General features: G+C 51.6%; 2 protein-coding genes across 2 annotated transcripts; one reads left to right on the plus strand and one right to left on the minus strand.

Moving 5' to 3' along the window:
- Positions 1-1271: 1271 nt before the first annotated feature.
- On the plus strand, positions 1272-8151 carry PV07_10860 (uncharacterized protein; the record flags this gene model as incomplete). Its single annotated transcript, XM_016398230.1, has 11 exons — positions 1272-2682; positions 2750-2826; positions 2892-3575; positions 3632-4303; positions 4367-4814; positions 5594-5750; positions 5933-6013; positions 6072-7070; positions 7124-7276; positions 7333-7458; positions 7515-8151. 11 exons carry the CDS (start codon positions 1272-1274, stop codon positions 8149-8151), a joined length of 5445 nt encoding a protein of 1814 aa, XP_016242792.1.
- Positions 8152-10675: 2524 nt separating this feature from the next.
- Positions 10676-12213, minus strand: PV07_10861 (uncharacterized protein). Its single transcript, XM_016398231.1, has 3 exons — positions 12077-12213; positions 11675-12026; positions 10676-11622 (listed from the first exon to the last, which is right to left on the minus strand). Exons 1-3 carry the CDS (start codon positions 12165-12167, stop codon positions 10848-10850), a joined length of 1218 nt encoding a protein of 405 aa, XP_016242793.1. The 5' UTR covers positions 12168-12213; the 3' UTR covers positions 10676-10847.
- Positions 12214-13128: the final 915 nt, after the last annotated feature.

The raw sequence follows: 13128 nt of genomic DNA on the forward strand, positions 1-13128 counted from the left end.
GTTTCAAGCACGGTGACCGCATTGGGTTTCTCTACATCAAGGGAGTCTGCTGTCAGTCTGACAAATCCAACCCATCTGAACGCTTGACTGTCTGAACAGTCTGCTAACACTATCATAGTCGAGTGCGAAGGCTGCATGGTGCACAATCTGAACTGCAAACTAGGAACTGCCCGACTTCAAGGCTTCCAGTCCGACGGCTTTTTTGCCGAATACGCTGCAGTGGATTATCGCAACGCCATCATACTCCCTGAAAATCTTGCCATGGAAACCTCCGCACCATATTTCTGTGCTGGCATTACAGGTAACTCGCCTCTGCTCTCTATCATCTTTGGAACGATCAATTATACTGATAATGATAGCCTTCCACGGAGTCGACTCCTGCGGGCTTAAGCCTGGCCAATGGATGGTGATCGTTGGCTGCGGAGGTCTTGGACAGATGGGTATCCGATTCGCCAAAGCTATGGGACTGAACGTTGTGGGTCTCGATATTAACGATGAAGTCCTTACAGCTGCACGGGAGAATGGGGCAGATGTCACGATCAATAGCAGAGACGCCGAGTTCGACAAGAAAATAAAGGAAGCCACAGGTGGCGGAGCGGACGCCGCTGTGGTTTTCAGCGCTGCTCAGGCAGCTTATGACAGCGCGACCAAAGTTCTACGGCTTGGTGGTGTCCTGATGGTTATCGGACTACCATCGAAACCAATCCAATTCTCTGCTTTAGATTTGATGAGGAAGCTATACCAGATCAGAAGTGAGAGTACTGGTCCCCCACAACAGATGCCGCGGGCGATGGAATTCATTTCAAAGCACAACATCAAGCCGAAAGTCGAGCTGTACAAGCTCGATCAGATTAACGAGATGATGGATTTGATGAAAAGCGGGAAGTCAAAGTCGAGAATGGCGGTAGTATTTTGAGAATGACATGTGTTCCTTCTCGTTCACATCTCGCAGATCTATGGAGTCTATCGTTGTGGCGCGTTTGTTATAGACGTGTTCATACTTGAAGGGATATTTAGACTTTCAAAAGGTGACAATGCCTCTCGCTGTGCTCGAGAACCCTCTACTGTTTCTCAACGTAGCAGGGTAGAGATTCTACTGTCACGGCTTCGAAATCAGGCCTTTCCCCCCATTCCAGAAGCTCGAACGGTGAACATTCGCCGGCCCGTAAGCCCCGCAGTCTGACTAGCATTTCAGCACTTCTATGCGCGAACGAAAGGGTTCATAACCTTCCAGCCACTCGCTCCGGTACGATTAATGAATTTGACATGCAATGGACAACAGAATGTTGGCCGACAAGGTTTCTCAGGTGGAGGGACCGGACCTACACATCCCCATCCCCATTCTTCACGATTTGATAGTCTCCTCGGTCGCTCAACATGGAGATAGGGTGGCGATGGTGTGTAAACACCAACCTGCAGACCTCTTCCCGGAGGTAAGCAAGTACGGCAACCCCGGCGTCGAGCCTACGGAGAAGTCTCATCTTCAATGGACGCATGGTCAGCTCCAGTACGGCGCGGACCTTCTCGCTCATGCATTGGTCAAGCGGGGCCTGAATCCTGGGTCGCCGATTGCTGTTATACTCAGCGGCAGAGTGGAATTTCACATGCTTTTGCGTGCAGCGGTGAAATTGAAATGTCCATTCACGCCTCTCAATCTGAGAGCACCTCAAAATCCCAAAGAGATCAGGCATATGTTGACACTGTCCGGGGCCAAAGCTGTTATTGTGGAGGATGAATCAGTCGCCAACAAACTCGAACAGAATGTACCGGACTTGATGCGGGAGATGCAAGTGAAAGCTATGGCGGGACCAAAATCCACGACTGGTTCGTACTTGTCACTTAACGAACTTGTGTCAAGTGCTGCAACAGACGATGATTTCCAGAGCACACAGCAAGCCCTTGACCAACTTGATCGTCAGCTGGAGGATACTGTGTTTATCTGGTTCACTTCAGGCACAACAGCGCTTCCCAAAGCAGCGCCGCACACCAACAAATCACTTACCTGCAACATCAGATCCTGGGAACAAGCATTCGGACTGGATCGCAAGCGACGATGGCTCCAAATTCTCCCCATGAACTCAATCGTCGGCAGCTCGTGGACACTCGCTTATCTCATCCCAGGAGGCAGTGTCACACATGTTAACTACAACTTCGACGTCCAAGCCATTGCTACAGCAATTCAAAACGGAGAATATACGGATGTACTTGCTGTGCCGTCCATGATTGACCTCTTATCCTCCTCTCCAGTTTTGAACGAGTCTTTAGTCAGAGGTGTTGAACGTATTATTGTGGGTGGGAGTAAAATACTGCGGTCTCATGTCGAAAAGGCTTTTGGTATCTTGAAGTGCAGGCGTTTCAGTCCCTTCTTTGGTATGACCGAGGGTACATCTGTTTGCTCGGAAACTCTACACCGTGTACCAGAAAGTCTAGAAGATCCAATTTATGCGGGTTATGCCAATCCGGGAAGCAAGATCAGGATCTGCGCACCGGAAGGGGTCGAACCACTCCCCAGAGGCGTGCCTGGGGAGATAGTGCAAGGTGGTTTACAGAAAATAGAAAACTATCTCGGAGGCCAAGGGAAAGACAGTTTTTTCACCGACGGCGGAGAAACTTGGTATCGGTGCGGTGACCAAGCTATCATGTTGCCGAATGGAAGAATTGCAATCGTTGGAAGGTATAAAGGTGTGTGCCACATCTCTATATTGGTCACTTGACAGAATCTGGCGCTAATCCGACATATCCGGCACAGACATGATCATCAGGGGTGGCATGAACATAGCTTCTGCAGCTGTGGAAGCCATAATATCCGAAAGCACGGGTATCGACGTGAGTAATGAGGCCCCTCTTTTGCACCATGTGGATCGGACTGTTCGTGATAACAACTTTGTCAGTCCCAGGTGATTGGGATCCCGGACGAAGTCGCTGGAGAGGTCCCTATTGCGGTAATCAAGTATGCAGGCGGAGACACCAACGTTGCCATCAAAATCCAGAGATGCGTTCTGGAAAAAATGGGTCCTGCATATGCGATAGAGCGGGTGATCAATCTATACGATCTCGGTTTGGAAGACTGGCCGAAAACCAGCTCTGGGAAGGTCCTCAAGCGAGACTTACGACTGATGGTTGAGAACTTGCTTGCATCAACCAGCTCGGTGCAGACTAACCGACCCCAGAATGGGGAATATCCGCGAGACAAAATGCAGATTGACGAAGTCCAGCTGCAGAACCTTCTGCTCAAACGCGTTCAAATTCAAGGAATCCTGGTCTCGAACATCGATGACAATTTCCACGATGCTGGCATGGATAGCCTGCTTGCACTCAGGCTGGGGAATGCTATTGATCGAGATCCTGAGCTGAACCTACACTCAAAGCTCCCTGCGGAAGACATATTTCAATATGGCACCGTACGGCGCCTTGCAGCTCACTTGATGGCTCATCTACATGGGACCAAGGGCCAAATTATTGCTTCGTCCTACCTCGACGCCATCGTTGATGAAATGGAGTCCATGGTTGAAAAATACGGACGGTTTCGCATACACCAACCCTCGAGGGATGCTGTCGCTCAAAAGGGATCAGTTGTAAGACGACTTAACTCCCTGCTATGTGCAGCTGTACATACTAACTATCGCCTCAGATCCTCACCGGTGCTACCGGCTCTCTAGGAGCTCATATCCTTGCCATCCTGATTGCCAGGGATGATGTTTCTACGATATATTGCCCGGTGAGAGGACGGGAACCCACAAAGCGACTAGCAGAATCTCTCCGCAGGCGGTCTCTCGAGGCACCAAAATACGCTGAAAAGGTCAAGGTAGTCAGGATCGAGGCAGGGAAGGCCTGGTTTGAGTCGGACGAGGCTACGAAAGAGGCCCTGCTCGACAGTCTAACTCTTATCGTTCACGCCGCATGGCCAGTGAACTTCCACCTGCCCTTGGCATCGTTCCGCTCTCATCTGCGTGACCTGCAGAGGTTGATCCAACTATCATTGGATGTGCGACTATCGCAGCCCGCTTGCTTTATGTTCTGTTCCTCAATGGGTGTTGCATTAAGCACTCGAGGTCAAAAGCGAATCGCCGAGGAGCCCATTATGGACTTCCGACAAGGCATGAGTAACGGGTACACCCAGTCGAAGCTTGTCGCAGAATATGTTGTGCAGAGGGCAGTCGAAGACTGCGGTGCACTGGCGTGCAATTTGCGAATTGGCCAAATTGTGGGAGACACCATGCATGGGAGTTGGAACGAGCACGAAGCCATACCGCTCATGATTCGCTCTGCACTGAGTGTAGGGACTTTGCCAGCTCTGGACATGGTAAGAGGAATCAAACCGGCGTCAACCATCTGCGCACTTCTTCTGACACTTGAACGAATCTAGGAATGCTCATGGATCCCTGTCGACACTCTTGCCAAAGCCATTGTTGAAATTGCGACATTTCCAGATCGCCAGCAGCCACCTAGGCTCGTGTACAATATGTGTAGCAGGCTCTCTTTCTCCTGGGTGACAGACCTGTTGCCAGCACTCGCAGACGCAGGACTCAAATTCGAGGCTGTACCATTCTCGGAGTGGATCGCGAGCCTGGAAAGCTACAGCGCAACACAGGGATTGGAAGCGGCGAGCAAACACTGTCCAGCCATCAAACTGATCGATTTCTGGCAAAAGTCATACGGCGGCAAAGAAAAGCGTCACGATGGGGGCCTGCAATTTGACACCCGTCAGGCAGAAGCAGCGAGTCGAAGCATGGCATCAACTCCTGACGTGATCAAAAGTGGCTTGGTCAAGGTCATGTTGGATTCATGGATGAAAACCTGGGGCGGTCACGATGGTACCCCGCCAATCACAAATATGGCTCCAGGTGGATCGGATATGGTGAATGGACGGCAAAGTTGAGATCGATCGATATAATGACCGACCGCACAGGACGATGCATTCGAGGCTTCGTCCGTCCAGCTGCTTTTACGACGACTGAGAACGATTCCATTAGGAGCTGGCGGCCACAAACAGTGAAGCGTGGTCCCGCTCATTATCTGGCCACGGTTTGAAATGGGCTAATTGGGCGCACGAGGTAGACAAGGGTCAGCCGGGCTGGACTGGGGAGACACAGAGTTGGGGTGCTCGGTGAATGATCTCCGCTCCAACACGAGATTGCCGCTGCTCCGTGCCATCCGCCAAGCTATGTTCGCCTTGCCCCTGCTGGATGATTTCTGTTTCTTCCTCAGAGTGACGAGATAGAGCGATATTGCCGCCGGAGATCATAGAAAGAGTTCTCACTCCTGGTGATAGCCAGGCATGGCAAAAGAAGGAAGACAGGAGCTCACACTGGGAGGCGGAGGTCTTGGTCCAGGCCCCTGAAGTCGTCGGCCTTGTGCCCCGCTCGATGGTATCCACTTCTCATAGACGAGCGAATAGCAATTGAAGATTCAATCAGCCAACCGGGCCCTCGCCCTCCACAGCCATGACCCCGGTTTCTCCGCGATTTTGGGTGCTGGCGAGTCGCCGAGGGTGAAACTTGCGACGCTCTGAGGGGCCAGCAGGACATTCCTCTTCTATCCCTCCCCGCACACTTTCTTCTGTCCTCCTTGAGGTTGACAAACTCTGAAGCAGAGCATTCAGCCGATACACAGTATCTTGCGACCTCATTCATGATGCTCGAGAGTCCTTTTGCCTCTAGCTATTCGCCCATCGCGGCCGGAGTTCCAGAGGACACAACTAAGAATCCGCACACAACTCCACCACCAGTCTCCGACGATGCAGAAAACACGTATGTTGAGGATCCTCGCTTGCGGAAGCCTGGAGGGACCAAACGGCGACTGTCGTTGGCGCCAAAGTCCCAGCCCAGGAGCTCTAAGACCTTAGCATGTCTCAACTGCCGACCCAGGAAAATAAAGGTCTGTGCATGATTCCCGGAAGCCTGCATATGCTGTGGTACTAACAATGTAACAGTGTGAACGCGTCGGGGGTACCTGTGAGAGATGCCGGACGTTGGACATTCCTTGCAGATTGCCTGATCGCGACGAAAGGCGGGTGTGAGTTGTTTTCCAACAGTCGCAATAAGGCCCCAAAGATTGACCCAACTCCGCAGGCGCTATTCAAAGGATTATATTATACAACTCCAGGACCAAATCGCCGAGTTGCGAAGCACTGTGGCAAATATGCAAGCAGCATACGCCCAACCAAAATCGCCGTCGCAACCCCTGCATTGGCCGGCCGCAGTATCGGTTTCGCCATCCCAAGTTCAACCGCAACTACCAGTGCAGTTGCAAGCTTCCGATTCTTTAGGCTCGCCCACGTTGATGACGGACGACTCCAGCGCCATTGGGGAAAGACCCAGCAAAGGGACACCAGAATCGGAACCAGGTGAGAGCCTCATCAGCCGCTTGTGCGAGGCCCAAGGACGACTCAATAGCAAGGACGACGGCCATCTACGATATTTCGGACCCACTTCTAGCCTCCATCTGACGGAGAGCGTCACCTCGATCTTCAAATACTGCAGTGACGTCTCAAAATTTGGAGCGGACTTTGAGAAGGACGTCCCCTGGGCGCTGCAACAGTATCTCCTGGATCTATATTGGAAATATCAGCACAACATCCTGCATATTATTCACAAGGAAGCCTTTATCGCCGGGATGCAGACGCAGCAAGGCCCATACTTCAGCCGTTGTCTCTTGTTGTGTCTCCTGGCTTCCGCTGCTCGGATCTCCGTGAGCCCGGAGATCAGAGCTTTGTCTGTGCCGGCAGATGACGACGAAACCGGCGAGAAGCCCATATTGACCAGGCAGGCTGAGGAAGCTTTGGAAGAAGAGCTCTTGAATCCGGGGTTGACGACCATTCAATCGTTGATGCTGCTTAGTATCATCGACTGCTGCCAATCGAATGACTCGCGGGGATGGATGCGATCAGGTGCTCTACGCCCTTCTTTGCCCTTGAGCGCTCGAATTGACCTGTGCCTAGGAAACGCATGTCGGTTGGCTTTTGACCTTGGCCTTCACCAAAACTGGTCTCGGATACCCAATACGAAGCTCTCTGCACTCGACCTCGAGGTTAGACAGGTCATACTTTGGGGCTGTGTGGGCTTTGATAGGTGCGGAGTCTGAATTCAGTCTTCACAGCAGAAACTGACAGTGCAATGTTCAGACTATGGTCGCTCTATCTCGGGCGTCCACCTGTCATCAAGTTGAGTGACGTCTCCATTGACCGTCCGCACAGGAATGCACCGACGTGGGACATGAAGATGTTTGCTGCTTGGGCCGAACTGCTCGAACTTTCAGGCCATATCAGCGAGAAACTGTTTGTTTCCCGGACACGCAATCTTTTGAGATCACAGAGCTGACAAACCCCATCAGAAATACCAATACTTGCTTCCAAGAACAGATCGACTTCTTCACGGAGGCACTGCAAAGATGGGATGCAAGCCTTGATCACACCCTGACATTCTTTCCAAATGCACCCCCTGGCATATATTTGCTTCGGTGAGCCGTCGTCACACTTTGTATCAAGCTTTGGCACACTTACAATGGCTCTTTAGAATCCAATATTCGGCTTTGACGATTCTGGTCAACAGGCACAACGCGGGATATGGCAATCCGGAGAAGCGGAACTGTCAGAACTCGAATAGGTCACGAAGGATCTGCCTTGAACACGCTTTCACAATCTCGAACCTGGTCCTAAACTATGCGACTCATCACGGTGAGGCCAACACAATGCTCGGCTCGGCCTTGTACAATATTACCATGGCCGCCACCATCTTCGTCGCCGAAATCAATGAAAGGAATCGACAAGAGGTGTCCGACGAGACGGCTGCCTTAGCAACGTGTCTGAAAGCCATGAAAGAGATGGAGAGCGCCGAGATTGTCGCTCGAAATCTCCGCAGGATTCTACAGACCATCATGCGAGTGTGTCGAGTCTGCGATGTTCCTGATTTTGGCGAGCCAATGGATCCTCCCACCGAATGGCAACGGCCAAAAACAGGTACAGCGCTCAGTGGCACTGATGCAACAGTTACGACGCTTATCGCCAAGCGATTAGACGACAGCATGAACGACAGCGACAATGATTTTACCTGCCTCAATTTCGATCCGGTGGCGTTCGACAGTGTATTCCAGCTACCTTTTGACGAAGCCTTACTAGATCCGTCCTCAGTGAGTGCATTTCTGGCGCCTTGAAGAGCACTTTAGATAGATAAATGAAGACACCATAGCCATAAAGCCGTGTTACCCTACATTTTTAGTTCGCGGTAGCTTACGTCTCTTTTGGTAACAGTGTCGACGTCTTTATCTAATTGAATGATACAGCCGTTTTATTCTTCTGGACAATCTTCGGCATCCAAATACGAGATAGAAAGACCAGCTAGAGGGCGGCAACTTTTGCTGCCTGCCTCCATGGCGAATAATCACCTCGTGTGAAAATGAACTCTACGTTCAATAGGGTTGGAGAGGCACCTAACACCCTCGAAGCCTCACCTGAGCCAAGCCAACGGACATTCAATCTCGGCCAGCGCACTTTGATTTGGCTTTCATCCCCCATATCGACCTCGGCTATGCCCACTCAAGCATGCGGAGACACGCTGCTGGATACGGACGGTGAATGGACTCCGAGCGAGACAGACCCAAGCACACCACATTCGGAGAATACAATCCCCAATTTTATAGTTGGCAGTAAATAGAGACGGAATATAGCAAGCCCATCTAACTCGCGAGTGTATATATAACAGCTTAAGGACCAGAAACTCCTGCATCCCATCCAAGCCAGAGTCTTTCCCTACACAACGAGGACGAGGACCATTCCACTTTTACTCGCGCGTGACTCTACCTGTTCCCAGTAGATACCGTACTCATTTGCTCCTCGCGAGCCTTTTATACCTACCGCAACCATGGGATCTATCGCCCCAGACTCGAGTCGCCGAGATGCGATTGTCATTGGAGCAGGCTTCTCTGGCATTTACCAGCTCCACAAGCTCAAGGAGGCCGGGTTCAATGTTCAGCTATACGAAGCCGGATCCGGAGCCGGTGGTATCTGGCACTGGAACTGCTACCCTGGCGCGCGCGTCGATACTCCGGTGCCGACGTACCAATTGACATCGGACGACAGCTGGACTGGATGGAGCTGGTCTCAAAGGTTCCCAGACTACTCCGAATTGCGGACCTATTTCCAGCACCTACTCAAAGTATGGGATCTCGGCGACCTCATCACTTACAACACCCGTGTACAGAGTATGCACTGGGACGACCAGGCGCACGAATGGCGACTTTCCACGAAAAACACAATCACCGGCCAAGAAGGTGAGGCGATCGCTCGCAGTGTCGTCGTATGTACCGGCTTTGGGTCGAAACCGTACATCCCCGATTTCAAAGGTCTTGAGAAATTCAAGGGCGAATTGCACCACACAGGCTTGTGGCCTCAGTCAGGCGTCAATATGGAGGGCAAGCGTGTTGCTATCATCGGCACAGGTGCAAGTGGAGTACAGTTGATCCAAGAGGCGGCCAAAGACGCGAAGCATCTCACCGTATTTCAGCGGACGCCCAACACGGCCCTGCCTATGAGGAATGATCTGTACGACAAGACTATGAACGACGCCTGGAAAAAGACGTTCCAAAACACTAAGGATATGATTCTTAAGACGTACGCCGGATTTGATTACGAGTTCAGCCCAGAGTCTGCCCTCAAGGTGTCGCCCGAAGTCAAGAGCGAGTTCTACAAGAGCCTCCTCTCGAGCGGTGGCTTACATTTCTGGCTGGGGACTTACTCCGATGTCCTCTTCAACGAGGAAGCCAACAATGAGGCGTACGAGGTCTGGAGACAGAGCGTTTTGCCCCGTATCAAGGACCCCCGAAACCAGGAGATTCTGGCGCCAAAAGTTCCTCCGCACCCCTTTGGTACCAAGCGAATCAGTCTCGAAAAGGGCTACTTTGAGGTTTTTAACCAAGACAATGTCGACCTGGTTAGCCTTGTGGACAACCCGATCACCGAAATCACCGAGAACACCATCAAGACCGCGGATGGTACGGTTGTCGAGGTCGACATGATCTGTGCGGCGACCGGGTTCGATAGCGTCACAGGCGGGATCACGGCTATTGACATTCGAGGTGTTGATCCCAAGCAGTCGATCAAGGATAAGTGGAACATGGGAACTTATACACTCTTCGGCATGACGGTTTCGGGCTTCCCGAACATGTATATGATGTACGGCCCGCAGGCACCCACAGCATTCGCTACGGGGCCATCCTCTGCTGAGTGTCAAGGGGACTGGATCACGGCATGCCTGCTGTACCAGCGGGACAACAACATCACCAAGATCGAAGCCACTCAAGAGGCTGAGCAGCAGTGGCGGGACCATACCCTCGAGATGGGCGAGAAGGGTCTCTTCACGAAAGCAAAGAGCTGGTACTATGGCGACAACATTCCAGGGAAGCCCCGTGAAGCCTTGAACTACATGGCAGGGCTTCCGACCTACAGAAACAAAATCTGGGAGTCGGCCAAGGATAACTACAAGGGGTTTGAACTGTCTACTCGTGCCTGAGGGGGCTCTGTTGGCTTGAAGTTGGAGTTTGAGCAAAGTTGTTCGTTTCGGTTGCTGTATTTAAGTCAGGTTTCCTAGTCAAGTCAAATGGAAATGCTCTGCTTTTGTCAGCCATCCAAGTGTTATTGCCAATGCGCATTGAACCCGGTGCGGAAACCTCCACATTATCGTCTCTGTTCGACTCACGGTCTCGTCAAATCCAGGGTGACTACAAGGAGGTATTTCCAGCTTCTGATTGACATTCTGAACTTCCCACGTACTTTCGATTAGAATCAGTGTTCACTGCACTTGCTTTCCCCCTGAGAAATCGACCGATTTTGCCCGGAACCTTGAACGCATGGTTCATGTCTTGATCAAAGGCACCACTGCTTCTTGTTCCAGGTCTCGGTCCTTGGTCGATAGCGTATCCGTGGAGACAAATATTTTCTTCCCAGATCCACAGCGGCCCTGAAGGCGGTACCAAGCAACAACCAGGAACACCATCGCAGTCAAGCTCACGAGCCCGAGCACAATATTCAGAAACTTGGTCCTTGTCATCTCAGATCGACCCAACCCAGGAGCAACATATACGAGCATGATACCCATGACTGGCTCAAGCGAGCCATCCATCATCCGCATTGGCTCGTGCAAGTTGGTATCGTAGTACGCAACGATTGACCATTCATCCTCCGGGGCAATGTCTTCCCACAACTTGCAGCTTTCAATGCCGGAGACATGTTCTGTCACCTTCCCATCGTCTAGGTACTGATACTGATCATACAGAGCATTCACACTGCAAGCGACCCTGCCATTATTGATGAAATCGATGTGCGTACCGCCGTCATGCAAATGGCCTCCGACGAAGGCAATTACTCCTTGTGCCGACACTTTCAGGGTCGGACTGGAATAGTTGAATACCGAATCTCGATAAGCTGGCACATCGGAGGACCTGCATCCTCCGACATCCATCCAGTAAGGCGTGAGGGAGATAAATTCTTGAGCGTGGCAGCCTTTGATATACTCGTAAGTTATCGTGAAGACAATGTCCGGCTGCGGCTCGGAATGAAGCATGTTCATCAGGTCGACGGCGAGAGCGACTTCATCCGCAGGCCCAACGTAGTAACCGGCCTTGACAGTCCTTGGAAATTGTCAGTCGATCCCCGGCTCCCCAGACTTAAAAGGACACTTGCCCGCCAGCAGAAAAATCAAGCGCCGTCCTTTCGTTCCCTGAGGCCGCAAACCTCTGGCCATACGACCCGTCCCCACATACCGCATCCGTCCGATTTCTGTTCACCATTACTCCATGGTGTAGCCACATGCCTGTGTTGGCATCGGCGACGATTCCATCAGCATGCTCAAGACCCATTTGCAGCCACGTGATGACACAGTCCCGGCATGGCAGGGTGGTCGAGGGCTGGAAAAACTGAGCCATGCCATCATTCTCGCTCATTGGTGGTACCGAGACGGGTGCATATTTAATCGTAACTCTCTCTGAATTATACTCGGAAAAGGACGACGCAGCGTGCACGACTTTTGTTGTCTCTGTAGAATTGTTAGCATCAAGTGTCTCCAATAGACGAGGCATTTCTCACCCTGAGGAAACAGTTTTCCCCGCCCATGTCCGGCTCGGGCAGTTTCCGACAACAACAAGAAGCTGAGAAGATAAGTGAGCATCTGGGCCATTGCTTACTCGTTAACTAGGACCGGCTTTGGAAAACAGACAATGCTCCAGAGACCGTATCGAAGTGAATTCATCTCTCCGAGATGGATTGGAGACTAAAAAGGGAGCAGCAACTAGGCAGACGACAAAAATCGAAACACAAAGACCGAGCTTGATGACGCAGCTTGATACGAGACGGTTGGACGAGAACCCGGCAATTAGCCAATGAGCCAATGGCACATGATGGCCGCTCGGCTCAACGCTGGGGGTTTCGAGTTTGCAATTTAGAAGAGCAGGAATGTGACCACTTGTCGGTACGAGTATCATCTCACATACAATGGTACTGTGGACGGCTTCTTGACTTGCTGAGGACCGTTACATGACAGTCTAGCTCGGTGGGTCACAAGGCTGACAATTGCCGTGTGGGGAAAAGAGTGAGTGCGGGCTGGACTTCCTCATGGCCGTCCTGCGAGATTCGTTGGCCCTGGCAGGAACGTCTTGGTTGATTAATTTAGGAACCTGCTGCTGCTGGCAATTCAAGGGTCACGACGCACACCGACCTATGGGTGCAGGACCCAAGGTGCACGAGATAGATTGAGCTCTCACCTTTTGGATGTGCATGCGTTTTGTTGCTAAGCTTTTGATTGAGTGCCAATACCAAGCTGGAGAGAGTCTAGAACAGCGGCTTCACCCAGAACAATGGAGAGAGGGAAGTAAAGCCGGTATGGGAGCCTTTTGGGGCGAAGTGAACTGGGCACGTCCAATGCGAGTGCTGATGGTGAGTATTTTTGACCTGCAGTATCTAGATTTGCCGCACGGCTTGAGTACCCCGGCCTATTCTTGAATTGAGTCCGAATACGTGCGACATAACGACCAATTGTCGAGAATGGTGTTTCAAGTTGTGGGCCATTCCAGCCATCTGCTTGGGGCCAGATGATACTCGTCATCGAAGTGGCTAGGTCCATAGTTCCATGCATGAAAATG

The sequence above is a fragment of the Cladophialophora immunda genome (genome assembly GCF_000835495.1).
Source record: "Cladophialophora immunda strain CBS 83496 unplaced genomic scaffold supercont1.7, whole genome shotgun sequence".
NCBI classification, from domain to species: Eukaryota; Fungi; Ascomycota; class Eurotiomycetes; order Chaetothyriales; family Herpotrichiellaceae; genus Cladophialophora; species Cladophialophora immunda.